Genomic DNA, 27,775 nt, shown 5'->3' with positions numbered 1-27,775 from the left:
CAAACTGGGACACTTATAATAGTGAAAGCGAAGTCATTAATAATTTTGCTGAGACAGCCTAATCTAGGACAGTCCCGGGCAATGACAGGTAGGAAGTAAACCCAATAGGAAGGAAGATAATCCAGCCATTACTGTTTCTCACTAATTTCTGGCTCTCCCTTATATGATTACAAAACAAAAAAAAAATCTCCCATCAGATCAGCTCTGTCAACTTCTGGTCGGGATATTGAAACTAGCAGGTCATAAAAGTAGGTATCCTTTGTCTCCCTGAGGCAACTCCCACTGGCACAGTCTGTCCCATTGGTCCGAGCTCAAATCAGAAGAAAATCCAGCTGAGAGTTCTTGTTACAAGGGGACAGCCAGGACCTCGGGGTGGGAACACAGATTTTTCAGTTAATTATTAAGAAGGCACTGACAGGAGGTGCAGCTGTGGGGAGCATTTCCTCATATATAGAAGAGAGAAGCGTGTGCGTGTGTGTGTGTGTGCGTGTGTGCGTGTGTGTGTGCGCGCACGTGTGTGTGTTCGTGTGTGCGTGTATGTGGAGCAGAAAGTACAAGCAGGCGACTCTCATTCCACATTTGGCCTGCAGGGGGCAACACCTCTCTGGCAAAGACTACACACCCTGTACTGAAAGAGATACTCAGGATACATCACATTTAATAGGCCAAGAAATAAAGGTTTTGTTAAAAAAAAAAAAAATCAGATCAGATCAATATATTCCAGTAAGTAATTTTCACCCCTACATATTTTGGCATAGAGATGTTGGCTCTTTTTCTATTTACAACGGTAGGTACAGAGTAAGCTTTTAACAAATACATACTTATGGATTGATCAAATGGCTGAAGATAACCCAGGCTTGCCTGAGACATAAGAAGCATGGGGTGAGAATAGGAGGAAAGGAACTAGATAGTGGTAAATGTGCACTTTCTTTTTGGTTAAGAGCTTGTCTTGGGGGAGGGGAGGTGCATTTGAAAATTTCCAAAAGATCTTTCCCCAAAAGAAAGCCATTAATTTAATACCTTAACAATAAATAAATAAAATTATCTTGGTTTTATAAATCTTCTCCCACATTTCAAGGTTCATCACACATACATATTTGATAAGCTAGCTCCACGGTTATGCAGGTGTATACATGTTTAAAGTTTTGACATTCACACTCAGCCCTCTCAGATGCATTCTGTCTGCCCTCATCCCCACTTTACCCCATCCCCACCCTTGTCCCCACCTAGACTCTGCAGAAACTGGCTGCCCCCATCAAAGTCCACCCATCACTGAGAAGGGACCATGGAGGTGGGTCTCAGCAGGCAGCCTGGAGCACAGAAGTACCTGTGCTCTCAGAGGACAGGACTCTCCTCTCCCCACAGAATAGGCTGCAAACTTCCAGGGGCTGGCACCTTCTGCCAGGCTTCCCTGCAGCCATCTGTCCATCTCTCAGACCCAGCACTTCTGTCAGTATTCCAAGCATCAGAGAACAGCACCTTTAATACCACTAGAGTCCCAAGAATGCTGGTGCCTGGTAGATGCCTTTTTTGGAGAGATGAAGAGACACAGGTAGCTTCAGAGGGTAGGGCTGGAGGAAGAAGAGTAGGGCAGACTTTTCTGTCCATGGGTGAGGAACACACTCCACAGCTGTCAGCCCCTGGGGGGTGGCAATCTTCCACAAAAGCTGCAGATGGGAGTTCAGCCTCACCCACAATGGCTCTGAGATGACTAATGGCTATTGGCCTTGTCATTGGCCCAAGCTCCCCATCTGACAGGGTTCATGGTCATATTATGTCACTGGTAAAGCCTCTGCAGGAGGAGGGGACAGCAAGGAGGTCAAAGTAGGGGCAGCTGGGAGGGAGACATCTGTGACCACACAGAACAGTAGGGTCGCTATAGCCAGGGGCAGGTGCCTCCCAGCCCGACTAGAAACGAGGGCCACCTTCTTCCATGCCCTGAGCTGGCTAGACACCCTCTGGGAGAGCCTTCAGTGTCTCTGCTAGCCTCCTTGAGTGCAGAGGCTACATGTGGTTGAGCTCACCTGAGGGGCAGGGGTGTCAGGGAGTGGTCCCCAAACCTCAGGAAAGGTGGTACCATGGCAAGCATGGGGTGCTGTGAGCCCAGAAGCTGCTTCCTAGGTCCCTTTTTTTCCTACTCCATGATGTGCAATGAGGGGCCTCAGCTGAGGAATGTCCAGTTAGTGTCAGAAGCAAAGAAAAGGTTAGGAACCCTGGGGGGCAAAGGGAGTGTTAAGATGGGCTGGGGGGTAGGGCCTTTATACTTGAGGACCAGGGGCAGGTAGGCCAGCAGAGTCACATAGAGAGGGGCAGAGAGGCACAGTAGGCACAAGAGAGGGCTGCTGTCTCACCCAGAGGGGCGGGCCCTGCCTGCCCACACCGCAGGGTACACAGCACTCCCTCCCCACACCACTTCCATCAAAAAACATCTCCACATACAAACAGGACCCCTCACCTCTCCATGGCTACCAGGCACCCCAGCTCAGGCCTGCATGGGCCTGGTATAGACCCAAGGTTAGGGCCTGGGGTGAGGGCAAGAGTGAGGCTGGCCCCGAGGTGGAGCTGTGGCCCAGAGGAGAGGCAGTCCCCAGACAGCTGAGGGGAGCCAGGCTGGTCAGGCCTCCCTCTGCGCCTCTTCCCTTCTCCCAGCCCATGGGGGAAAGACTTGGGAAGCAAGGGAGGAGAGCCCATCACTTCCCACTCCGGGGAAGCCCAGCAGGGCCTCCGGGCTGGGTCACCATGATGTGGTAAATGGATTCCCGGAAGCGCTGGTCTCGGCTGAGACGCTTGGCCACCTCCTTGAGCTCCTCCATGTTGTTGGCTTCCAGCTGAGAGGTCATGAAGGATTGAGATGGCTTCACTGGGGAGACAGTGGCCCGGACCAGTGTTAACAAGTGCTTCCTCCACCAAGACCTGGCTTTTCCCAAAACCAGCCACCCACCACCACGGCCTCACAGTCAATCCTATGCACACCTGCCTCAGTCACCGAGCCTCTCCCCAGCCCCTCCCATCCATGGGCTCCAACATCCTGTGAGGAAACTAAGGCTCTGAGAATTCTGGTTGAGCCAGATTCAAGGTCACAGTGTCTGGCTTCAAGGCCACACTATCCAGCCCTTGCGCTTCCCAACCTGCCCTCCTCTTGCCTTGACGCGGCTGGCACACTCACTGTCATTCCAAGAGGCACTGGAGCGGCGTCGGTGGAAGCGGCAGCTCTTGATGCGGCGTGTGGCCGCCTTGTGGATATACACGGAGTTCTTCATGATGACCGGCATCTTGGCCTCCAGCTCAGCGTTGCGAATGCACTCCTCAAAAAACCCTGTGCGGTAGGCCCAGAAGGATGCAGCACCACTGCTCCTGCCCCTCCTTCCCTCCCAAGGACGCAGGAGGTGTTGATAGGAAATCTTGACCCCCATCCCTGAGGAGACCAGAACCACCTTTGCCCCTCAAACTATAATCTGCAAACATCTTGTGGGAGGGCTGCTGAAAACAAAAGCTCTGAGCTCCCACTCCACATCCCACAGCTAAAGGAAGCAGCACCAAGGAGGCATCTGTAGGCAGGTGTCTAGGGAAGAAACTGTCAGAGAAGGCCTTTCCCTAGAGCCAGCACCCTGAATTTGAACTTCTAGCCTCCTAAACTGTGAGAACACAAATTTTTATTTGTTAAAGCCATCTACTTGTATTTCTGTTATGGCAGCACTAGATAACTAAGACAGAATTTGGTACGGAAGAACGGGGTGCTGCTCTAACAGATACCTAAAATGTGGAAACAGTTTTGGAATTCAGCAATGGGTAGAGACTGGAAGAATTTTAAGGGGACTAACAGTAACAGTAAAAGCCTAGATTGCCTTGAAGAGACTGTTGGTAGAATTACGGATGTCAACGGCAATTGTGGTGAAGGTTCAGGAGGAAGTGAGGAGACCTATAGAGAAAGTCTCTATCATCTTAGAGGATACATATGGCACCAGCAACAGAATGTTGCTAGAAATGTGGACGTTAAATGTGCTTCCGGTGAAGCTTTAAAAGGAAATGATGAGCATGTGATTGGACAATGGAAGAAAGGTGATGCTTTTTATGCAGAGGCAAAGAGCTTGTCTGAATTATGTTCAAATGTTTGGTGGAAGGTAGAACTTGTAAGTGATTAACTTGGATATCTGGCTGATGAGATTTCTAAGCAAGATCTTAAAGGGGCTGTGAGGTTTCTCCTTGTTATTTATAGTAAAATGCAAGAGGAAAGACATGGACTTAAAACTGAACTGTGCAAAGTGAAAACAGAACTTAAAAAAAACTTAAAGATGTGGAAAATTCTGTTGTACAAACTAATGACACGTGACCTAGAATGTTCACCAAGGACATGGCTACATAATCTTTGCTAAAGAGATTAAGCCTGTGACTGATATATCTAACCAGCTACCACAGCAGAAAACCCATGGCTTAGACTGAAGGGGTCAGACACAGAAAACTGTCTGCCTCTTGGAATTCTATACCTAGAAAACAGGCCAAAGGAGCTACATCTCTTGTCCTTCAAGAAAAGGACCATCCCTGGAGAAGCTTCAAGGTAAGCAGAACTGTTGGAAGGAGGATGGGGAGCAGGGCCTTCTTGGTTTCAAAGGGTGGGGCCATGATCTCCTGGATCTTAAAGGGTGGGGCCACATCCTACTAGGTTTTCAAGTGTCAGATCTTAGCCAGCTTGGTTCCATAGTGTAGGGCTACCATTAAGGTGTGCTGTGGGATGGGGGCGCCACCCAAAGTTGAGCAGGCAGGGCTGCCATGCCCAAGGGGCAGAAGGACAGGGCCAGCCCAGGCCAAAGGGGCATGCCAGGGTCGAGCGGCTGGGGTCACCAATCAGATGAACTAGGAGAATAAAAACTGCTCAAAGCCAAGGGAGCAGAGTTGCCATCCCAGTGGGCCTGGAAGGCTGAGCTGAAGCCCAGGGCCAAGGAGCCTCCACCCAGAATCCACAGAGTTGGTCAACACCCAGAGTGTGCAGGGCAGAGCCATTTCCCAGGTAGTCTCATAAAACAGAGGATTATTTTCAAGCCTTAAGAGCTAATGTGATTTGTTCTGCTGGCTGCTGGATTTTGGACTTGCTTGGTGCCTGTTATCCCTTCTTCCCCTCCAATTTCTCCCATTTGTAATGGAAATGTATACTTTGTGCCTGTTCTACCATTGTGCTTTGGAAGCAGATAACTTGTATTCTAGATTTCACAGGTTTACAGATGAGGAATTTTGCCCCAGGATGGAATATGCTTAAAGCCTCACTCGTATTTGATTTAGATGCTTCAGAAGATGAGATTTTGGACTTGGAGTAGATTTAAGACTTTTGTGATGATGTGAAGGGGTGAATGTGTTTTATATGTGGAAAGGATGTGAATTTGGAGGGGCCAAATGGTGGAATGTTATGGATTGTATTATGTCCCCCTAAAATATGTGTTGTAAATCCTAACCTCAATGCTGTGGTTATAATCCCATTTGGGAATAGGTTGTCTTTGTTATGTTAACAAGGCAGGATTAACGTAGAGTGTATCCTGAGTCAATCTTTTTATAGAAGAGATTAAACACAAACTAGCAAGCAGAGAGGAGGGAGAAAGGTGTCAAGCCACATGAAAGCTGCCCAAGAGCAGAAGCTCAGAAGAGACATACACCCTCCTCTAGAACCAACAGAGACAGAAAGCCTTCCCCTAGAGCTGGCACCCTGAGTTTGGACTTCTAACCTCCTAAACAGTGAGAAAATAAATTTTCCGTTTAGTAAAGCCACCCACTGTGGTATTTCTGTTACAGCTGTACTAAAAAAAAAACACTGTGGTATTTCTGTTACAGCTGTACTAGACAACCTCAAATGACAGTATTGAACACCTAACGCACATCAAGCCTTGTGCTAGACACCAGGGCCTCTTCCAGGTACAAGATGGGGCTGAAATCCAGAGCTGAGGGCCCCAATACCTGGGGTCAGGACTTACTTTTCAGATGGCTAACATCAGCCCGCATCCTCTCCTCCTTCTCCTTGTTTCGCACCTTGGAGTTGAGCCCTTGTTCCAGGCTTCGCAAGGCTCCCTCTGCCTCGCGCAGACGCCTCTCCAAGTCCATGCGGACCTTCACCTCAGCCTGGGGGGAGAGGGAGTCAGTCCTGGGAAGCAGCTGCCATCTCCCCGAGAAGATTTCCTTGGTCACCTCTGGCTCAAGTGGGCTTTCTCATCTCCAGGCTTGGATGGAAGTTACCACATCCTGCCTCCATGTCTTACCCCCTCAGCTAGGTGGCCAGAACTCAGCCCATGCACCCAGCAGGTGTCTATTGACAATGCCCCACTGAAGTGCCAGGCTCACTGCTACCCCTCATGAAGGTTCCATCGTTTATACTTGGCCATCTGGGAAGAGTGGCAGAGATCATTCAGGCATCTGCCAGGTAAAGTGTAGGGGTGTCAGGGGCCTGTGTGGAGGTCTGTCTCCAGGTGAAGAAAGGGCCCCTTAGCACATGTATGCCCCAGCAGGCATGGGCTAGCACCTTGAGATCCCGCTCAGCCTGCTGCTTCTCTGCTGTCAGCTCCTGCAATGAGTTCTGCAGTGCCTGGGACTGGCTTGAGTAGAACTCACGCTCCTCCTCCAGGGCCCGCGAGCGCTCCTCATTCTCCTTCATCCTGCCAGGGCAGAGGAAACACTCAGAGCTCACCTGACTTCTGTGAGTCAGTCCCTCTTAGAGACCAGGGTGGAGGAATCCTGAGGCCCATGCTTTGTGAACCCCAGAACTTCCTGGAGCTTGTCACCCAGGTGATGAGAGGGATGGTGTGGTCAATGATGGGAGTCCTAGACTTAGGAGACTAGAGTCTGAGCTCTAGGCTTTGCTAGCTCTGTGACCTCAGGTAGGTCATATACCCCCCTAAGCCTCAGTTCCCTCATCTGTAAAAAGGGGCTAAGAGTACCTGTCCAGCCTACCACAGAGCATTGCTACAATAGCCTAGTTGCAATCTGTGTGGTTCACACCATTGCAAGGGATTATTATCAAATCAGCTATTTCATTCTTCCACCCTTTGCCTGGTGGGGAAACCAAGTCCTAGGCAAAAGGAAGTGAGTGGCCTATCTGGTCAGTGGCAACTGAGTCCAGGCGTCAGTTTGAGGAAAGTTATCAGATCCTAAGATGATCATGGACTTGGGAGTCTTGGGCTGCTTCACCTCTTCTCTGCCAGGAGCTTCTCCTCCAACAGCTGCTGCATCTTCTCCTCAATCTGCCTTAGGTTACTATGGAGACCCCCGCTGGGAGGGGACTGCTCACTCTGATTGGCCAGTGTCTGCAGCTGGTTCTCATTCTTCTCCAGCATTTCCAAGGTTTTCTTCTTCTCTATGGAGAGTTCCTGGAGTTAGAGGGAAGGAAGAGAAAGAGCCTAATTGAGGTTCTCCAACATGGCTGCCCTCATTTGCCTTCCAGTTCCAGGGAGTGATGCCCTCCTCTCTCAATCCTCTGTGAGGAACACTTGAAATGTATTCACTCTTCCCTCAGTTCCATCAAGAGAGTCAGGGAGCAGCCAAAGGCAGCCTCCAGTGGGAGGTGGCACCTACTAAAATTAAGTCTCAAGGCCCAAGGGCACCATGACCTTCTGGGGTCCTTGTTCCTCCAGGGTTGACTGAGGAAGTATGTTGGGCTCATGTGAAAAACATGTAACAGGAGCCAGCCCAAGAGCAGATTTAGATGTTCTCCCCATTTACCAGACTGGGATTTTGCACGGCACAGACATTCTGGAGCTGAAAATATCCGTGAGAACCAACTCCCAGACTGTGAAACAGGGAAAGATAAACAAATAAAGGCACCAAAACAAAGCCCCAGCAAGTTAAGGAAGAATGGAAAGGAAACCCTCTCAGCCTTCAAGGCAATTCATGGATTCTGTAAACACTTATGGGTTACCCATGAAGCTCTAAGTGGTGGGCTTGGAGAGGCCACTCAGACGCAGTCTTGTGAAGTTCATAGTTTGGAAAACACAACCTTGTATGTTAAGTCCCATAACAGACATACAAAATCCTGTGGGAGCCCAAAGCTCTGTGAAAATATCTGCCTAGAAGAGTCAGGGAAGCTTCGCTGAGGCTATATTTGAGCTGGTTCTTAGAAGAATGAGTAGGAGTTCTCCAAGCAGAGATGGAAAGGTCATTCTGTGTAGAAGGAGCAGTATGGGCAAAGGTATGCAGGAATGAAAGATCTTCGCTTTTTGGGGGCACAGTGGTTTGGAATAGGGGTTGGGGTGTCTTTGTGTGGAGTGTAGGGGCAGCAGATGGAGAGCGGAGCAGGAGAAGAGGAGAGGTTGGGACCAGAGATGGCACTTTCTTGCCATGCTGTGGAGTTTGCATTTGTGCTCAGCACATGCCACCTCCTTCTCTCTTCCTAGTTTCTGTGGTATCAGTTGGAGGTGACCTGGTAATTAATTTCCCTTCAGGCTCAATTTTGCCTGGGAGCAGCTAAGTGAATAAGCTACAAGCAGGAAGTGGTAGATGCCCCCCCCCCATCAATTTTCCATGTGGTATAAAAATATAAGCACTAAAGAAGGCAGATTTCCTGAGGCGATGGTCATAGCAAGGACAAGCTTGACTTTGTCCTTCCAGATCTGGGAACTTCTGCTTTGGGCCTCATGCACAAGTTGGAGTTGCCAAAGGTCCACAGAGAAGAGACCCTTTAGGTCAGCTTCTCTTCCTGCCCCTTCCCCTCACAGATTAACTCGCTGGGAAAACACTTCTGGAAAAAATCAGTATCACATAGCCCACCAACCAGCATTCCAGTCAACCAGCCCAGCAGTGGTCCCTCACCTCCAGCGTCTGCTGCAAGGACTCTGTGAAGCGCCTCAGCTCCTTTTTCTCTTGCTCCACGCCCTTGAGGCATCTTGCTGTCAGTTCTAGCTCTCTGCAGGGATAGAGGACTGGGTATGGCAGTGGCCACCCACCCCCCTCCTCCAAATACAGAAATGCTTCTCCTGCACCTTCTGGTATGGCTCAGAGTGCTCTTAAAGGCCAGCTCCTCGTCATCATAGGTCCTAACAAAAGCTGTAGGGGCCTGGGTCTGAGAAAAGCAGCTGCTGACAAAGTGGGGTTGCCGTCGCTTGCTCCAGGTGCATATGCCATCTGTCAGTTGGGACAAACCCAGGGCCACCCCACAAGCAGAGGTATGTACTGAAGGAGAAGCAAAGGGGCTCACCCCGTCTCCCCCATACAAGCTCCTGCTAGATCCCAAACTCTGACACTGAGACATGGCTGAGGTCCCTCTCAGAGGTGACAAACTCCTTACTGCCTTAACAAGGCTTGGTCACCTCAAGTCTTTACTCCTGTTTCCACTTCTCCTGCTTGGAATGCCTTTCTCTTCTGCCCAACTTTCCAAATCCCATCCACACTTGAAGGCCCAGCTCCATCTAACCTCTATTTAAGCTACATGGATCGTACATATTTCTTAATTCCTATAACAGAGAAAATCCGCCTATGCCTTGTAACACCTGATTATATATTATTGCATTGATGTTTCCTGGGTGTGAGTCTGGTTTTCCCAACTAGACTGTAAGATCCTCAAGGGAGGGGACTTGTCTTCTACTCCAGGGTCTGGCACAATTCTGGAAGCTGAGGAGGTGCCTGGCAATTCACTTGGTAAGAGCCCCTGAACGTCTCCCTTCCCAAAATACAAGTCTATTTGACTTCCTTCTCCAAGGTCGTTGCAAGAAAATTCTTTCTGAGCTATCATTGCTGATCGACGGTGATGATGACGATGACGACGATGACCACCAACATTACCCAGAGCGGTAGTCCCTAAATCCCTGGGCAGCTAGGAAGCTTTTCATAAATATAGATTTCTGGATACCTTCAATTCAGTAAATGCTCATAAAGTACAACTAGATTTGCAAACCATATGTGGGACTAAAGATCCCAAGCGTCTTCACTAGCCAAAATGTGGAAGGACAGTGCAGGAAAGACGGGGAGTGTTGGGGTCTTGGTTAATGGCACCTCTACGGTAGCTGGGTATTGTCTGGCCTTGGATAAGAAAGGCTTTCACGGAGGCAGGAGGGGGACTTGTTGCTTGGAGGGATGCCTGTCTGTACCTGCCCACGCCTCATATTCCACAGTGAGCAGAGATGGCCCATTTGTTGGGGTCTACAGCTCCTTCTGGACACAGCCCAAGACCTAGAGCATTGAAAACGTAGACCCGAATCAAGTCATTGGCTAGTGTGTATCCCCTGGGTGAAGGTCTCTTCAGGCCTGACCAAGAACATGGGCTCTGCACACCCTAACCTAGACGTACCCTCCTCCCCACTCCCCTCCTGGGCCACTTCTACCACCTCTTGATCTGCTCCTGCTCCATTCTCAGCTCCTGCACCACCTCCTCAAACTGCTGCTTCTCGGCCTCCAGGACCTGGTTAAGGCGCTCAAGCTCCTGAAGAGAATCAGAGAGAGAGAGTCATGGGAAGCCCACTGGAATCCAGGGCACCCTCTGGATTTAGCACTGTTTGGAACATACACTGGACCAGACTTGCAACAAGTCCTTAGGAGCCCTGGTCCCACCTGACGACAGTCTCAGCAAAACCAAAACCTGTGATGAGCATGGCGCATTAAAAAAACACTGTTAGCCTGCTGAAGGCGGGTTTAGAAATGATCCTAACATAATTTTCCTGCAGCTGCATATGATTATAATTCTGATGTCTACTACATTGGGAAATTCCAATCACTAACACCCTAAGGCAGGCTGGCTGGCCCTCAAGCCCTGGAGGAGAAAGTGGTGTTTATTTCCAGTAAAAAGCCCTGGAGTGGTGTTGGCTAGAAATGGCAAAAATAATAATAATAATAATAAGGCAAGCCATTTCCAACTCAGGAGTCTGAGAATAAGGAGTCTTTTTGCTCAAGGCATCTGGAAAGCAATGAGCCCAGATGGCTGCAGCTTCCCGGGTTTTCAGCCCCAAGGGTGCAGGAGACACAGAAAGCCCAGAACAGGCCCTGGGGTAGGTGAGAGGAAGGGGAAAGAAACCAGTCCCTTTATGAACACTGGTAACGAGCCACTATGAGCTGCGAGTACGTGCCTTCAGGGGTCCTATCTTCCTGGGGTTCAGTGGGAGGTGGTGTGGGGGAACAGTCGCATGTGAAGCTTGGCTTGCAGCATTTTTGTGACAATGCTTTGTTCGTCCACATTTTACATTGTGGGAGGATATTATTTCTTTCTCATCTTCTACCTCCAAATTATACTGTTGTTTTCACCAGCAGCCCCCAGCTATGTCTCCAAGAATGAGAAGGTGAAACTGACCCACCTGAAAATAGTATGGTAAAATAATCATTTGGCTTTTCTTATTCCCATCCACCCCCACAGTTGGCCCCAGGCATACGTGATAAGATGCTGTTTTCTACCACGGCCAATACTAAGTGTGCCTACTGAAAAAACCAAACCCATTGCTGACGAGTTGGCATTTATTGCTGAGTGACAGGATCAGAGAAACGGGCATTCATGAATTGGAGCCTTCCAGGGTCAAAGGAACTTTAAAGGCAATTTGGTCTTCATCAGGCACTTGAATTCCCTGCTCAGTTTTCCTGCCAGAGATGATCTAAGCACTGCTTGAAGGGGCTCTCCTGACAGGGAATTTCCCCTTTTTTTAAGGTAGTCGGGTAGTCCCTGGGTGGTACAAATGGCTAATGCCCTTTATGGTTTGAATCCACCCAGAGGCACCTTGGAAGAAAGGCCTGGCGATCTACTTCTGAAAAATCAGCTGCTGAAAATTCTATGGTGCACCATTCTACTCTGATATAGATGGGGTTGCCTTGAGTCAGTCAGCTCAACAGCAACTCGTTCTAAGGTAGCCCACGTCATCCCTGAACAAGCTGATAAAAAATTCTTCCTTTCAGGCCCAAACCCCTGCCAGGCTCAGCACTGTCACTCTCTGACAGCTACAAATACACACTGTTGAGGTTGACTTTGCTGAAAGTTTTATGGGGTTTGGATGAGAGGGTTACATCTCATTCATGGAGCAAAACTTCCCTCCAAAACCCCTTCGGCCGTCTCCATCCTTTGCTCAAATTTTCTCTCCCTTCGGCAGCTGCCTCACTCCCTGGAACGTTCTCTCTCCCTGGAACGTTCTCTCTCAGCGATACCTTCCTCCCCTGCCCTCTCCTCAGCCCTGAAGCTCATATATTCCAGTCAGCTGGTAAACAGCTCTTAGGAAAACAGAAGACTGGCCACGCCAAGGATGGCAGCCAACTCCTGGCCATGCAGAGTTCCTCAGGGACGCTTCAGGGCAGGGACATCCCATTTCATCCCACCAGTTCCATTTGAGTCAAAACCTGCCTCCTCATAACTTCCATCAGTGGGTCTGACGTCTCCCCTTGGGGCCAAAGAACAAGACCTCTTCCTTTCAAGCATTTGAAACAGCTATTCTGTCTCCATGTCTCCTCTCCTCCAGGCCAAACAATCCCTGTTAACCATGCTTCACAGAATGTGATTTCTAGTTTTCCACAAAACTAATTATCCTTTTGGGAAAAAAAGGGGCTTAGTTCCTGATTGGGGATGTGGGGCTCACATTAGACCATTAGCTCTGTGACAGAGCCACATTTTTGCTCATCAAGATATCCTTAGTGTGTAGCTCAGCAGGTGCTTGGCACATACTAAGCACACACGCATAGCATGAATGAATGGAATTCAAAAAAGATCTCATTTTTTTTTTTTCTGGAATTGCATTGAGACTATAAATTAATTGGTTAGAATCTTCACTATATTGACTAAATTAACACCTTATACCTGTCTTATATTAACTGGGGCAGTGCGGGTGGCAAGAACCCTGTGAGGCTGGCCCCAAGCATTTCTGGTTTCTCCCTGTGCATGTTCACATGCAAGGCAGAGCCCTCATAGCTTAGCCAGAAAAGGAAAGGTGGGCAGGAGGCTGCCCACTTCCAGGGGTGAGGGAGATGAGGCCACAGGGGCCGGACAGTCCTGGGGAACCTGCGCTCAAGGAAAGGCATGCCCTTCTGGGTCCTGGCAACTGAACCCAGCATGGCTCCTCAGCACGCTCTGCTCTGGCGCCCAGAGTCCCAGGCCTTCCTGCCACATGGAGGGATCAGGGCTGCACCACCATCACCTGGCCCACACCCACGCATGTGCCTTTCCAATGACCAAAGCACTCGCTGCATCCTGTTTCACTGACCCTCACAGCAAGCCAGGAGGGTGGCAGGACAGACATTAGCTTTATCAGAGTGTCACAGAGGGAGAAACTGAAGCTCAGTGAGGTCACATGGCCAGTGACAGAGTTGAGACTCTAACTGAGGGCTCCTGACTCCAGACCCCGAGTCTTCCTTTAGGCTGCCTCTGAGACCACACAAATGATCAGGAGAATATTTATCTTATCACTGGGCCTTGGACCAATGCACAAGAGGCCCAAGACACACCTACACGATCTCTGGGGCCTGGAGTGGAAACGGGAAAAGTGGACCCATACTATGGATGAGCAAATTGAGGAAGGAAAACCCCTGGCAGGATGACTCAGTGGCAAAGCCAGGAATAGAACCTGAGTTCTATTCCTCATCTAGAGCACTCAGCTGACAGGCGAATGGAACCTGGGCACAGTTCTCTCTCTTGCCTGCCCGGGGCAGCCTTCACCATAATACCAGGTGGGCCTGCATGAGTCTCACCACATTCTGTACCAGGAGTTCACAGCTGACGGGCCTCCCTCCTTCAGCGTGCTGTGGCTTTAAGCAAGGCCTGTGTGCAGTGGGTCTCTGCTGCCCTCATTTCGTGGTTAAAGACCTAGATAGAGTGTCTAAATTTTCCTCCGGCTTACTGCTGCCCCAGATCTCGCCTCTCTGATGGATAAGGCTGTCTCTCTCCCGGCCGGTGGCTGTGTCAGTCACTCCATCCCACGCCCGGCTTCCTAGTTCACCTGTCTTCATGTTACTGACAATCCCCTAAAAGTCTCACTTCTTAAATTGTACAAAAGTGTATGAAGAAAACGCCAAAACTCTAGCACAAGACCTAGATGAGGGCCTGCAGACACAGGACACCCACGACACTGCTGAGGGGAAGAGGGCTCAAGGCCATTAGGATGCTGGGCCTCCTCACACCCCTGCAACCCTAACGCAACTCTGCAATAGATTTGGTCTTGGTGACTGTCAAAATGGCTATGAGGTCTAGCTGGAAGAATAGGCAAGAATGTCTGAAAAAATTTTGGAAGAAGAATAATGAAGGTGAATTGTCCTCTTGGATTAAAATCAAAATGTAATGTAAAGGTGTGAGAGTCCAGTCACTGATTCAGCCCACACATACCGACCAAGCACTCATCCTGGGCCAGGCGATGTGCCAGACACTGGGAAGGTTTGGGGCACAAGGGGAACATGATGCTTCTTGACTGTAGGGCCTGTTTTAGAGCTCAGTGTGAGGTGGTCTGGGCTTTTCCTGGACTAGCCAGGAGGGGTGAGGGATTATCAAGAGTCAAATCGGAGAGTCAGGCATGGAGCCAAGGCAGAGCCAAAGACGCACCAGCCCTATGACTTGCTTCGGAGGGGACAAAGGAAAACAAATGGGCAAAGAGAAGTGGACTGCATCAGGCTGTCTCTGCAGGCTCCTCTGGGCAAGACGCCTGCAGCTTCAGGCCCCAGGCAGCTCCTGTGCAGGATGGGCCTACAATTAATAATAACACGATTGTAATACTAACAGCCACAGATATTTATTAAGCACGTTAGCATGTGCCAAGCATTTCATATGCAACATCTCACTCCTCACAACGTCTCTAGTAAAACGGAATATATTATTTTCCCCATTTTTCAGATGAGAATATCGATATTCAGAGAGGTCAAGTAACTTGCCCAAGGTCACACAGCCACAAGTGGTGATGGTCAAATACAAACACAGGCAGACTGGCTTCAGAGCCCACATCATTAACCACTGCTCTCCCCTGCCCTCCAGGGTGGTGAATGACTCCTCAGAATAGGTGAGGCCTGATGATGTGGGAGGTTCCAAATGAAATGGACTTCAGTGGTTCCCCCCGCCCCCCGCCCCGGTCAAATGAGGCAAGGGGCTCCTTTACCCCACAGGCTAACTGATTGTCGTCAAGTCAATTCCAACTCACAGCAACCCTACAGGACAGAGTAGGATGGAGTAGAACTGCCTCACAGGGTTTCCAAGGCTGTAATCTTCAGGGAGCCCTGGTGGCACAGGGGCTAAAGCAACTGACTGCTAACTGAAAGGTCTGTGGTTTTGAAACCACCAGCAGCTCTGCAGGAGACAGCTCTGCAGGCTGCTTCTGTCGAGATTTACAGCCTTGGAAACCCTATGGGGTCACTACGAGTTGGAATCAACTTGATGTCAGTGGGTTTTTTGACAAATCTTTATGGAAAGAGACTGCTTCCCCCAACCTTTCGGTTAGCAGCTGAGTGCTTAACCACTGCGCCACCAAGGGCTCTCAATGCTTGGCCCTCTCAGGACTTGTATCGCTGACATTGAGAGAATGAACGGACCTCTGAGATGATGAAAGCCAATCACTTTACAGTGCCAGAAGCCCATCTATGGATGACAGAGGCCACCTACAGCCTCCCCGTGAACACCACCGTTGACAAGCAACTCATCACCTACTGACACAGCTAATAAAATTTTTGGGTGGCTCTTACCCTAGAAGGGGGTCGCCACCCTTTGACTTTCCTCCCAGGGGTTGGTGAGGAGAAATACATTTCTTGCCACGAAGCCGCAGTGTTCCAGGCACTGTCATCTTACTTGGCCCCCTGCTCTGCCCTGTCTGATTTTCCAGCAAGTTCTTTGGGTGTCCAGCTCCCCTACACCATTCCCTAATGCTAGAAACCCAAGCCAGTATACCCTGTCAAGGGCCTCACAGGGTGAGAAGTGGGTGGGGAGGGGCAGCAGTTCTGAGTATGCACCTACCTCTCTCTGCTCCCTCTGCAGACAGAGTTCTTCCGTCTCCTCCATCAGTTTGTCTGCCAAAGCAAGCAAACACACTCTCACAAAGAGCTTATTTCAGTGCTGAGGTCTGAGGGGTCACCCCCAGCTGCTCCCAGAGAAGAGGCCAGCACTGCCACGACCGTGTTAGCCAGAGAGTGGGGCCAGCTCCTGGGGATGGATGCTGCTTCGCTGGCCTGAGCTGCCACCCTCCTTTCCCATCATCGTCCTTGCTTCGGGTACTCACGAGCAATGGCAGGGTCTTGGCCTTGGAAGCTCAAGTGGGTCTCTGTGCCCCCAGGGATGCCATTAGCTGCAGAAGTATCCCTGGGCTACCTCCCACCTGCACTAGTGTCTGGCTAGTGGGAGAGGGCAGGGTCTTGGGAGCAGAGGAGAACCAGTGCTGGGGCCTCAAATGTCTGTGAGGACGTAGGGACCCCAGGCAAAGGACTAAATCCCCGGTCTCACTTTCCCTCCAAAACAGAGTGTGTTTACCAGTCATTCCGGGGCACAGGGACCTAGAACCCTGTAGTCAGGTCTAAAGTGGACTGGGAAGGGGGACCATGGAGGCAAGTCCAGGACCTGAATGTCCAGGGCAGGACAACAGCATCAACTCCATTTATGAAGCCCTTACCACGTGCCAGACACAAGTGCCTACACTCATTTTCTCATTTCATCTAACCGCCCTAATCCCCACACCACCTCTCAAAGGTAGGGACTATTTTTATCTCCATTTTAAGCATGAGGAAATGGAGGCTCAGAGAGGCTGAGCTACCTAAAGACACACAGCTAACAGACAAGTGACAAAGCTGGATCCAGAATTCAGGCTCTTAACCGCCAAAAACAAACCAAAACCTGTTGCCACCAACTCGGCCGCCAACTCGTGGCAACCCCATGTGTTACAGAGTAAAACTGCTCCATAGTGTTTTCTTGGCTATAATCTTTATGGAAGCAGTTTGCTAAGTCTTTCTTCCACCACAGTTTCCAGTCCACCCCTCCAGCCAACCTAAATACTCTTGCTTTTCCTTGGCCAACTGCAGGCCCTGGGCCTCCAGGCTTTTGATCATGGCTTCTCCTAGCTGGGCATTCTTCCAGGTCCTGGGGAGGGAGGGCAGATGGGAAAGAGGAGAGAAGAGGAAGAAACACAACATCATTAGAACAGAAGGGGAGAGGAAAAAGAGAATGTGCATGTTTTTACTTGTCTATCCTTTCTCCTCCAGAATCCCGGCTTGAGCTCTTCCTGGCACCCAGGGCTCTGGGCACACCATTAGCATTGATGCATTACAGTAACTGGAGGCCAGCCTGAGCTGCAAAGTGGGCCACTGGTGGCCGGGCCAACAGCACTCTCAGAGAAGGGACGAGATTGCTTCCTGGGCTGCTCTCTACACCACTGAATGCCCACCACCCAGCCCAAGGCCTGGCACGGACACACTCAATGTTATGGGTTGAACTAAAAGCACATCCCAGCTTGAACAGGCAGGTGCCAGGGCACGGGGTCATGTGCAAATGGACTGTGCTGGGCTTGGGTTTCTGTGATCTGGACCCTGATTTACAAGCTGCAGCTCCAGTCTTTAGTAAGATTAATTACGGGACTAGGGAGGTGAGGTGAGTACGGAGAGGTGGCCAAATGCAAGGAGTGATGCTGGATTGGCTCCCAAGAGTTGGAGACAAAATGGTGGCGCATCTGCCACCTGTGACTCTAGACAAACAGTGGCTTTCAGTGCTCACGTAGGAGACCCCTCACAGATTCGCTGGAACTGCCTGTCTCCTCTTACCCATCCTTGCCCATGCCCTGTCCCCAAGGAGGGCCAGAAAGCTCCCTCCCTACCTTGCCCTCTGCTGGGGACCTCAGTGCCCCCCGGATCCCAGCAGAGAGGAAGGGAGCCTGGGTGTGGCCCAGCCCCTACCCCTTCCCCTCTGGGCCCCCGGGCTGCCCCTGCTTCCTGAGAGCACTTACACCTTCCCGGACTCCTGCAGCATCTCCAACCACTGGGTCTGCTCAAACTCGGACTCGGCAGCCAGCACGATGTTCCCCTGGCAGGAAGAGGAGCCACAGGGCCTGGGGCGATGGAGGCTGTGCCCGCAGCTCTGCTCTCCTACCCCCACCCCACAGACCTAGGGCAGGCCTCAGGCATGGTCACCCTAGGGAACCTGGGGGTCTGGGGAAGGTAGGTGAGGAGGGAGCTTTACTCACATGGAAGTCCTGGTGGGAGATCTTCATGGCATAGGGCATGCTGGGCTCTTCCTTGGCCTCTACCAGGCAGCCCCCCAGAGGGATGACACCCTGAGGAAGAACGAGAAGAGGCAGCCCTGGCCCCATCCACCTCAGGGCACTCAGTGTCCCTGGGGGCCTCAGCTAAAGCCAGGTCCTGCCAAGGGCCTCAGGTTGGAAGTTAGACCCTGGGCCACCAGACGGAGGCCAGTTGACTCCCAGAGAGGGGGTATGGCTTTGAGGCACAGCAGGGTGGGGGCCCAACCCAGAAGGGAGACACGGGGTCTCTCTCCTCCAGAAGAATTTGCTTGTCAGACTCTGCTAAGCCAGAGCAAGACCACAGACAGTCCCCATCCCCCACTCCCCCCACTGGGCCCTCCCCAGTTGTGGCCCCAGAAGAGGCTGCCTTACCTTAGGATGTATATTGAAGTATTTATTGGTTTCAAAGCTCTTTTTTTCACTCTCAGAGTAGTAAAGCAGAAAGCTCTCTTTGATGATGAAAAACCTATAGTAGGGGGTAGAGAAGAAGGAGCATTCAGGAGAGAAGGGGTGAGGCTTCTCAGGACAACACTCATCCTTGGGGGCCTTGGACTCACATGGGGAGCCCCTGTGGATGCCATCCTCACCAACTCAAGTTCCACATCTGGGCAAAGGCCTCAGCTGGCCAGCTGCCCTCCCCTACAGGCTGCCTGACTCTCAGACCAGTAGGCAGCTGAAGTGGGAGACCCATGGCTGGCTTCTGGGCCTGGTTGCTCCCATGGCCTCTGAACCAGCAGCCTTAGCAGGGCATCCTTAGCCCTTCCCCTCTGGTACCTTCAGCTCCTTGAGCCAACACCTTCAGTCACTTATGGTCTGCCCCAAGATGGGAAGGAGGGAAAGAAGACTTGGGATTCCAAGACGGGTTTGGCAAGTAATGGTGAAGGCTGACAATCAAATGGAATCAGGATGCCAGGCTGGTGAGAGCAGGCATTCTACATGGTGACACCTGCATGCCCATTTGTCTCAGATAACTCCACAGCCTTCTGGGACTCAGGTCTGACTTAGGATTTCTGTAAACTGGTGCTTTCTGGCTGTTGGAGAGGCGAAGTACTTGATGCCAGTGTATGGCGCACTTGTAAGACAGGGAGCAAAGGCCCTGAGATCAGAGGATCCCTGTTTGAGAAATAGCGAAGAGACTGCTGTGGTTAGAGGAGAAGCAAGTAAAAGAGAAATAGGCTATACTATCAGGGAGGTAACAGGGGATTGAGTGAGGAACCTAGAGACTTAGTAAGACAGAGGACAGAGGGGCCCCCAAATCTGCAAACAAGGTAATAAGAAATGGGCCAGGGCTCAGAAACAAAGCCATTCCCCAGAACAATGGGGTAGGGTATCTAAAAATAGCCCACAAATTTTTTTAAAGTTGCCTTTTAGAAGCAGCTGGAGACCAGGCCCAGGGACATGCACAGAATATCCACCTGTGACGGCTGTGTGACCTTCCATCAGGAGCAGTGAGGCGCTACAGCCCCAGCTAGGGAATGAAACCCAGGGAGAGAGAGGCTGTGCAGGTGTGACACACAATGATAAGTGCTGCTACGAATTCCAGAGGCCTCCAGGACAGGAGCCATCTTGGAAAGCTGCTGCATGCGTACCTTAGTTAACATATCACCACCTGTGTCTATGAATAAACATGAATCTTTTCCTGCCCAAGAACTTTTAAAAACTCAGGCCCCTCTCTTAAACGCTAGCAAGCAGCCATCTAAGATGCATCAATTGGTCTCAACCCACCTGGATCAAAGGAGAATGAAGAACACCAAGGACATAAGGTGATTATTAGCCCAAGAGACAGAAAGGGCCACATGAACCAGTGACTACATCATCCTGAGACCAGAAGAACTAGATGGTGCCCGGCTACAACCGATGACTGCCCTGACAGGGAACACAGTAGAGAACCCCTGAGGGAGCAGGAGAGCAGTGGGATGCAGACCCCAAATTCTCATAAGACCAGACTTAATGGTCTGACTGAGACTAGAAGGACCCCAGTGGTCATGGCCCCCAGACCTTCTGTTTCCCCAGGACAGGAACCATTCCCGAAGCCAACTCTTCAGACAGGGATTGGACTGGACAATGGGTTGGAGAGGGATGCTGGTGAGGAGTGAGCTTCTTAGATCAGGTGGACACTTGAGACTGTGTTGGCATCTCCTGCCTGGAGGGGAGATGAGAGGGTGGAGGGGGTTAGAAGCTGGCAAAAAGGACATGAAAAGAGAGAGTGGAGGGAGAGAGCGGGCTGTCTCATTAGGGGGAGAGGAATTGGGAGTGTGTAGCAACGGGTATATGGGTTTTTGTGTGAGAGGCTGACTTGATTTGTAAACTTTCACTTGAAGCACAATAAAAATTATTAAAAAAAAAAAAACAAACTCAGGCACCACTTTTGTTCTGTGAGATGAGGGTAAGCATTGCTCTAGGCCCTCCTCCTCTCCGCTTGCAAGCCTCTTCAATAAAGCTTTGCTTGTGTGGAAAACTACGTGCCTTACCTGCTCGTTCTTGACCAGTGAGAGGCAAGAACCTTATTCCAGTAACACTTGGACTCACCCTGCGAACTCTTTTAGGGCTAATGAGTGGGGCTGACTGCCACAAGACACCAAGTGTCCCCCAGGGGAAGACTGATCAGCCCTGCAACTCAGGGACACATAGGGTGGCTGGCTCCTTCCTCCCAGGGCCCCTGCCAATGTCCCCGTTGTCATGATGGAATGTGAGCAGAATTTGGTGGAGGCTCTGAAAGTTATTGAGTGTGTGTGTGTGCACGCACGCATGTGTGTGTGCCCTGCACACGTGCACACTTGAGGTGGGAGTTGAAAGACATGGTGTACTGGAGCCAGCTTGATTGGGCTCTCGACGGCCGACAGTGACTCTCTTTCCCACTTTGCATTCAGCAACATCACATTGGTAGCTTGATATTGGCCATGGTGGGAATAATTACAACATGAAAGTGTTCGAATGCTACCAACAGTGCTTTGACCCCCAGAGTTGGTTGTTAAACATTTACCAGCACACCACTGGTTGAAAGCGCACTCTTGTGAAGGGCGAAAAAGTCATTGGTGGGCACGACAACACCAGTGAAGTTTCTCAAGGCTCTACCCGCCATGTGATTGCTCCTGAGGCTACAGCTGCTGTGGGGGAAGTCCCTGGGAATGCTGGCAGCTGACATTCCTCTCAGCAGCAGGGAAGTGAACCACAGCTTTGCCCTTGGGTCTAAGCCTCATATCAACCCATTCTTTTATTCCCACTGATCCTCTGCCCAGTCAGATAGTAAACGCAGCCCTGTGGACTCTGCTCAGTGGGCACACACTGCTAATGCCAACTCTTCTCCCAGGCCTTCCTGCCCCCAGTGGGGAAAGAGCAGACTGATAGTACCCACTACACAGCTGCAGCGACATGCTGGGCTCTCCAGTGCCACAGCCTGGCCCACCTTCTCAGCTTTTCTACCAGTTCTGCCCTTTGGCCTCTCTGCTTCAGGCAAACCATTGAGCTCACTAGGTTTTGCCCTATCCTGCAACATAGATTGTGTTGTTCTGCCTGGAATGGCCTCCCCTTGCTCTTCACCTGGCTGAACACTTCTCAGCTTTGGTGACCAGCCCAGTCCATGCTGATGTCCCAGCTCCTCCTGCACTTGCTCACTGGGCTGTGAGCTTGGCACTTAGCGCCCACTGCCATGTGCCATGTACTCACCTTAACCCGAGGGGATGCTAAGCTCCTGGAAGATGGTGGCCATGACCCCTCAGTTCAGTGGGTCTCGGTAGACATCCCCTGACTGTTCCAGGGGAACTTCAGAGGGTAGACAAAAGTATGAGCTTTGTCATCAGACAGACCTGCCATTTCCTATGAGAAGTCTTGGCAATTAACTTCACCTCTTTAAGCCTCACTTTCTTTACCTGTATGATGGGGATAACAACACCTACATTACCTGGCTGCTGTGAGGATCAGATGAGATTGTGACTCAAAATGCTCATCACTCTGCCAAGCAGGGCTTCGAGCCAGTTCATTCCAGTTTGAACCCCTGCTGATAATTTGCATTTCCACCCCAGATATACTCAATCAGAATCTGTAGTTCAACAAGATCCCCAGGTGATTCTTATGTATAACTTCCTGGCAACTTGTTAGAAATGCAACGACCAGGCCCGGTGGAGGGTGGTGGGGGCTGAGCGATGCATTCCCACAGTCTAAATATGCATCACCTGTAGGACCCTCCTGGCCAGAGGCACAGGGCTGCTTCTCAGGGCCTTCCTCCTCCCTCTTCAAGGGCTTCTGAAATACCTCCTTGTCCTTCTGCCACTCCGGAGCCCCTCCCCACTCAGGGCAAAGTGCTGTGCCAGGGAGTTGGGCAGGAGGTGGGCAGACAATCATTAGACACATGGGAGGGGAGAGAGCAGGGGCTCTGGAGTCAGACAAGCCCCTCCCTCACAGGGCCAGCCTCAGGCAGGACCGTCTTGCCGAGCCACCCTTTCCTTCGCTGTAAAATGGGGGTGCAAGTGTCTCTCTTGGGACTGCTGAGAGGATTGATTTGTTGATTCAACAACAATTACTGAGTGTTGACACTTCGTGAGGTTGGCAACCAATGTCACAAAACAATATGTGCATTAATTATTTAATGAGGAACTAATTTGCTCTGTTAACCTTCACCTGAAGCACAATAAATAATAATTACTGAGCTTCCACTCTGTGCCAGGCACTGTTCTAGGTGCTGGGGACACCGCTGTGGACAAGAGACAAAAGTCTCTGTCTCCATAGAACTTACACTCAAGTGTGTGTAGTAGGGAGTTGTTAGTTGCTGGCGAGTCGATTCTGACTCATGGCGAGCCCATGTGTGCAGAGTAGAACTGCTCCACAGGGTTTTCAAGGCTGTGACCTTTCAGGGGCAGATCACCAGGCCTATCTTCCGAGGCGCTTCTGGGTAGGTTCAAACTGCCAACCTTTCAGCTAGTAGTCCAGAGTGCAACTGTTTGTATCACCCAGAGACTCCCATTTGGTGGGGAGGCAGACAGTAAATAAGAGAAATACATCATGTCCCAGGTACAGATAAATGTTATGGAGAAAAATAAAGCAGGGTAAGGGGGACTGGATGTGATAGGGGAAGGCGGAGGAAGCAGGATTCAACATTAAACAGGGTGGTCAGGGAGGGCTTTATTAAAGAGAGAGAAGATGTTCCAGGTAGAGGAGCCGCAGGTACAAAGGCAGGAAGTGTGCTTTGACGATGCCCGGTAAGGCTGCAGCAAGCAAGCCAGGCTGAGCAGGCGGCCAGGCATGAGGCCCTGTGGGCTATTGTAATCACGACAAAGATAAAGCTAACAATTACTTGGCACTTCCCACAAGCCCTGCCTTGTTTTAAGCAGCTCCCTTTGTTAATGCATTTAACACTCACAATTATCTGAGGCAGCTGCTCCCCTTGCAGGTGCAAAGCAGAGAGGGGATGTGACTCGCTGAAGTCGCACCGCCAGCTGATACAGGCTGGCTGTTTCTGTGCTCTGTAAGAGACAGCCGCTATAGGATTTTGAGTAGGAATGACATGATCCATCTCACACTGTAACAGGCCCATGCTGGCTGCTGTGTTGAGATGTTGGGGCAAAGGCAGGCGGCTTGTTAGGGACTACTGCCACAACAGGGGACAAGATCAGGTGAATGAAGGCATGTAAAGTCCTCAGCTCTTGCTTGGCACATAACCAAAAAAAACCTGTTGCTGTCGAATCAATTCTGACTCATGGTGGACCCCATGTGTGCAGAGTAGAACTGCTCCATAGGGTTTTCTTGGCTGTAATCTTTATGGAAGCAGATCTCCAGGCCTTCCTTCTGTGGCACTTCTGTGTGAATTGGAACCGCCAACCTTTAGATTAGCAGTCGAATGCAAACTATTTGTGCCATCCAGGAATACCCAGGTGTCTCCAATTGTCACACACCTACTTCTCCTCTTGTTCTCTGAAGGAAGGCAGAAAGAGGGGCAAGGGAAGATGGATGGATGTCCAGGGCAGCCTTTGCTCCATGTCAGCCAGACTTCAGCTGGCTGAGGAGCCCCAGTGGGCTGCAGGGTCCATAGGCCATATATGCCAAGGCCAGCCCAGTTCCAGCTTGGTATGGGTGGGGTGGTGGAGGGAAGGGGAGGAGGAGGAAGACCACTCCCTGGCTAGCAGGGCTGTATATCACCCAATGAAGGGCGTGCTTGACAAGCATACTTCCAGGAGCCAAACACCAGCAGTGCTTATAAACCTGTCTCAGTGACAACTCCCTGCTCCAGCTGCAATTTCCTCCTTTCTCTCACCAGGTTGGGGGGAGGGGGCCAGGACCTGAATGCCCTGCAAAGGATACTTTCTCTCTCATCCCTTCCTACAAAGCCCCCTTACCTGCACCCTCCCAGACTCTCTCATTCTGACTGCAGACCAGGGGCCCCTTCCTCTGAGCCCTGCACGGTCTGGCTGGGCTGTGCAAGGGCTGGAGATAATCAAGTTTATTGAGTCGATTCCACGTGTCAGCTACTGTGCTAAGTGTTCTACATGTATCTGAATATTTGATCCCTGTAACAATGGGAGGGAGGGGAGTAGGGCTTTTTACTCCCATTTTACAGATGAGAAAACTGAGGCTTAGTAGTTAAGTAATGTGTACAAGGTCACAGGGCTAGGACAGAGATGGAGCTGGGATTGGAACCCTACTCCTACTCATCCCACCACACTGCCAAAGCAGTGTTTCCTCCTTCCTGCTGGCACCAAGGCAGGAAAGAGATGGCCAGAGGCTATGGGTATAAGGGCTGAGGTGGCTAGGGTTAGAGCTCTGCCACTCAGCAGCTGTGTAGCCAGGGGAAGTTACCTAATATCTCTAAGCTCAGGTCCCTCATCTGTAACTTGAAGATAATAGTATCTTTCTATATCTCATAGGGTTGTTGGGATGAGTAAATAACAGTGAAACCTGTAAGATCTGGAACTTGATGGGACTGCCTTGTTTTCCGCCTTTGACAGGGTACAGCCTTACCACTTTTCTATCACTTGTTTATGTGAAAAATATTTGCGTTTTTCTTCTCTTACAGGTTTCCATCTTACACAGGTCCCGGCTTTTGCAAGTTTTACTGTAGTTTGTTCACGTAAACCACCACCCGTCTGTCAGTTTGTTGTACTGTGGTAGCTTGCATGTTGCTGTGATGCTGGAAGCTCTACGTTATGGATTGAATTTGAATTGTATCCCCCAAGATACGTGTTGTAAATCCTAACCTCTATGCCTGTGGTTATAATCCCGTTTGGGAATGGGTTGTCCTTGTTATGTTAATAAGGCAGGATTAATGTAGGGTGTGTCTTGAGTCAATCTTTTTTGAGATATAAAAGAGATTAAACAGGCAAGTGAGCAAGCAGAGATGGGGGAGGACTGCTGTCAAGCCACATGGAGATCTCCAAGGAACCAGGAAACAAGCTGAAGATACAAGGGCCTTCCTCCAGAGCTGACAGAAAGAGTAAGTCTTCCTCTAGAGTCAGCACCCTGAGTTCAGACTTCTAGCTTCCAAATTGTGAAAGGATAAATTTTTGTTTGTTAAAGCCACCCACTTGTGGTATTTCTGTTATAGCAGCATGCATTGGTCATCGAATGCTGCTATAACAGAAATACCACAAGTGGATGGCTTTAACAAAGAGAAGTTTATTTTCTCACAGTCCAGTAGTCTAGAAGTCTGAATTCAGGGTGCCAGCTCCAGGGGAAGGCTTTCTCTGTCGGCTCTGGAGGGAGGTCCTTGTGATGCACCAGTCTTCCCTTGGTCTGGAGCATCTCAGGTCAGGAACCTCAGGTCCAAAGGACATGCTCTGCTCCCAGCACTGCTTTCTTGGAGGTATGAGGTTCCCCCCACCCCCCACCCCGCGCTTTCCCTTTCCTTTTAATCTCTTGTAAGATAAAAGGTGGTGCAAGCCATACTCCAGGGAAACTCCCTCTACATTGGATCAGGGATGTGACCTTAGTAAGGGTGTTAGTGTTACAACCCCACCCTAATCCTCTTTAACATAAAATTACAATCACAAAATGGAGGACAACCACACAATACTGGGAATCAGGGCCTAACCAAGTTGATACACGTTGTGGAGGGACACAATTCAATCCATGACATTCTATTCTTTGGCCCCCAAAATTCATGTCCTTGCCACTTGTAAAACATGTTCACCCTATCATATCATAGCAAAAGTCTTAAATCAGCTCCAAGTTCCAAATCCAAAAATTCCTCTTCATCTGTGAAATCTAGAATCTGCTTCCAAAGTACAATGGTAGAACAGGCAGGCACAAGCTAGACATTTCCATCACAAATGGGAGAAAATGGAGGGAAAGAAGGCATCACAGGCACTAAGCAAGTTGGCAGAACATGTTACATTAGCCCTCAAGGCTTGAAAATAATTCTTTGTTCTCTGAAACCATTCACAAAATGGCCCTGCCCGCCAGACTCTAGGTATTGGCCATACTCTCCAGATTCTTAGTAGAGGCCCCTTAGCTCTGGCCTTCAGCTCCGCCTTCCAGGCCCCTGGCTCAGCAACTCTGCTTTAGGTGCACCATTCTCCAAGTCCATATGAGCGGTGACTCCTCACTTAGAAACACCGGAGGTCATGGCTTCACCCTTTGAAACCCCAGAGATTGTAGCCATACCTTTTGAGACTGAGGAAGCTCGGCTTTCTGTTCCCTGTCCTTCAGCTTCTGCTTCCTGGTTCCTTGGCCTCTTGGCCCTCGGGCCTCAAGCTCACATCTGCCCTGCTGGGGCAAGTGTTCCAAAGCTCTGTAGCTCTACCAATAACTGCCTGGGGGCACCCCACTCCACAAGTAAACTCTGGCCAGAAGGCACTCAACTCTCTTGCTCCCTGGGTCTGCAAGCCTAGCTCCACCGATAAGTGCCCCAAGGCACCCCACTCTGCCAGGAAGCCTCCGTTCTCTCGCTCTGTGGTTCAGCTTCAGCGTCGTCAGGCACTGGTCTCCTGGGTCTGCTGCTGCCCTGCTGTTTCTCACCATCTGGACCTTCTCCGGTGTTAACAGTTCTCCTCACTTCCTTCTGAGTCTTCTATCCATTCACAGTTGGAAAACCACTTCCACATTTTAGGTATCTGTTAGAGCAGCACCCTACTCTCTTGGTACCAAATTCTGTCGTGGTCTTCTAGTGCTGCTATAACAGAAATATCACCAGTGGGTGGCTTTAACAAAGAGTTTATTTCCTCACAGTAAAGTAGGCTAAAAGTCCAAATTGAGGACATCAGCTTCAGGGGAAGGCTTTCTCTCTCTGTCGGTCTTCTCATCAGTCTTTGCCTGGACTTGGAGCTTCTCTATGCAGGGAACCTCTCTGCACGTGGACCCCAGGTCCAAAGGACACACTCTGCTCCTGGCACTGCTTTCTTGGTGGTATGAGGTCCCCCACTCTCTGCTTGCCTCCCTTTCATCTCTTGTAAGGTAAAATGTAGAGCAGGCTACACCCCAGGGAAACTCCCTTTACATTGGATCAGGGATGTGACCTGAGCAAGGGTGTTACATCTCACCCTAATCCTCTTTAATCACAGGCAGAGGTTATGATTTATAACACACAGGAAAATCACAAAATGGAGGACAGCCACGCAATACTGGGAATCATGGCCTAACCAAGTTGACATATATTTTGAGGGGACACAATTTAATCCATGACACAGCACTATGCTATTGGTATTTCAAATACCAGGAGGGTCACC

The 27,775-nt window shown here is 50.3% G+C and overlaps 1 protein-coding gene across 1 annotated transcript in view; it reads right to left on the bottom strand.

Moving 5' to 3' along the window:
- Nucleotides 1-690: 690 nt before the first annotated feature.
- PLEKHD1 (pleckstrin homology and coiled-coil domain containing D1) overlaps nucleotides 691-27,775 on the bottom strand; it is a 39,816-nt gene continuing 12,731 nt past the window's right edge. Inside the window, exons 2-13 of the mRNA XM_049898861.1 lie at nucleotides 18,495-18,588; nucleotides 18,066-18,155; nucleotides 17,829-17,905; nucleotides 16,878-16,969; nucleotides 15,857-15,909; nucleotides 10,293-10,387; nucleotides 8,782-8,875; nucleotides 7,165-7,343; nucleotides 6,500-6,632; nucleotides 5,958-6,102; nucleotides 3,167-3,316; nucleotides 691-2,860 (exon numbers count right to left, since the gene is read on the bottom strand). Coding sequence (XP_049754818.1) covers nucleotides 2,691-2,860; nucleotides 3,167-3,316; nucleotides 5,958-6,102; nucleotides 6,500-6,632; nucleotides 7,165-7,343; nucleotides 8,782-8,875; nucleotides 10,293-10,387; nucleotides 15,857-15,909; nucleotides 16,878-16,969; nucleotides 17,829-17,905; nucleotides 18,066-18,155; nucleotides 18,495-18,588 — 1,372 coding nt within the window. The 3' untranslated portion in view covers nucleotides 691-2,690. The remainder of the gene's footprint in view (nucleotides 2,861-3,166; nucleotides 3,317-5,957; nucleotides 6,103-6,499; nucleotides 6,633-7,164; nucleotides 7,344-8,781; nucleotides 8,876-10,292; nucleotides 10,388-15,856; nucleotides 15,910-16,877; nucleotides 16,970-17,828; nucleotides 17,906-18,065; nucleotides 18,156-18,494; nucleotides 18,589-27,775) is intronic.

Source organism: Elephas maximus, chromosome 10 (assembly GCF_024166365.1).
Source record: "Elephas maximus indicus isolate mEleMax1 chromosome 10, mEleMax1 primary haplotype, whole genome shotgun sequence".
Taxonomy (NCBI): Eukaryota; Metazoa; Chordata; class Mammalia; order Proboscidea; family Elephantidae; genus Elephas; species Elephas maximus.
The sequence above is the reverse complement of the archived record's forward strand: the minus strand, read 5'-3'. Positions and strand labels throughout refer to the sequence as shown.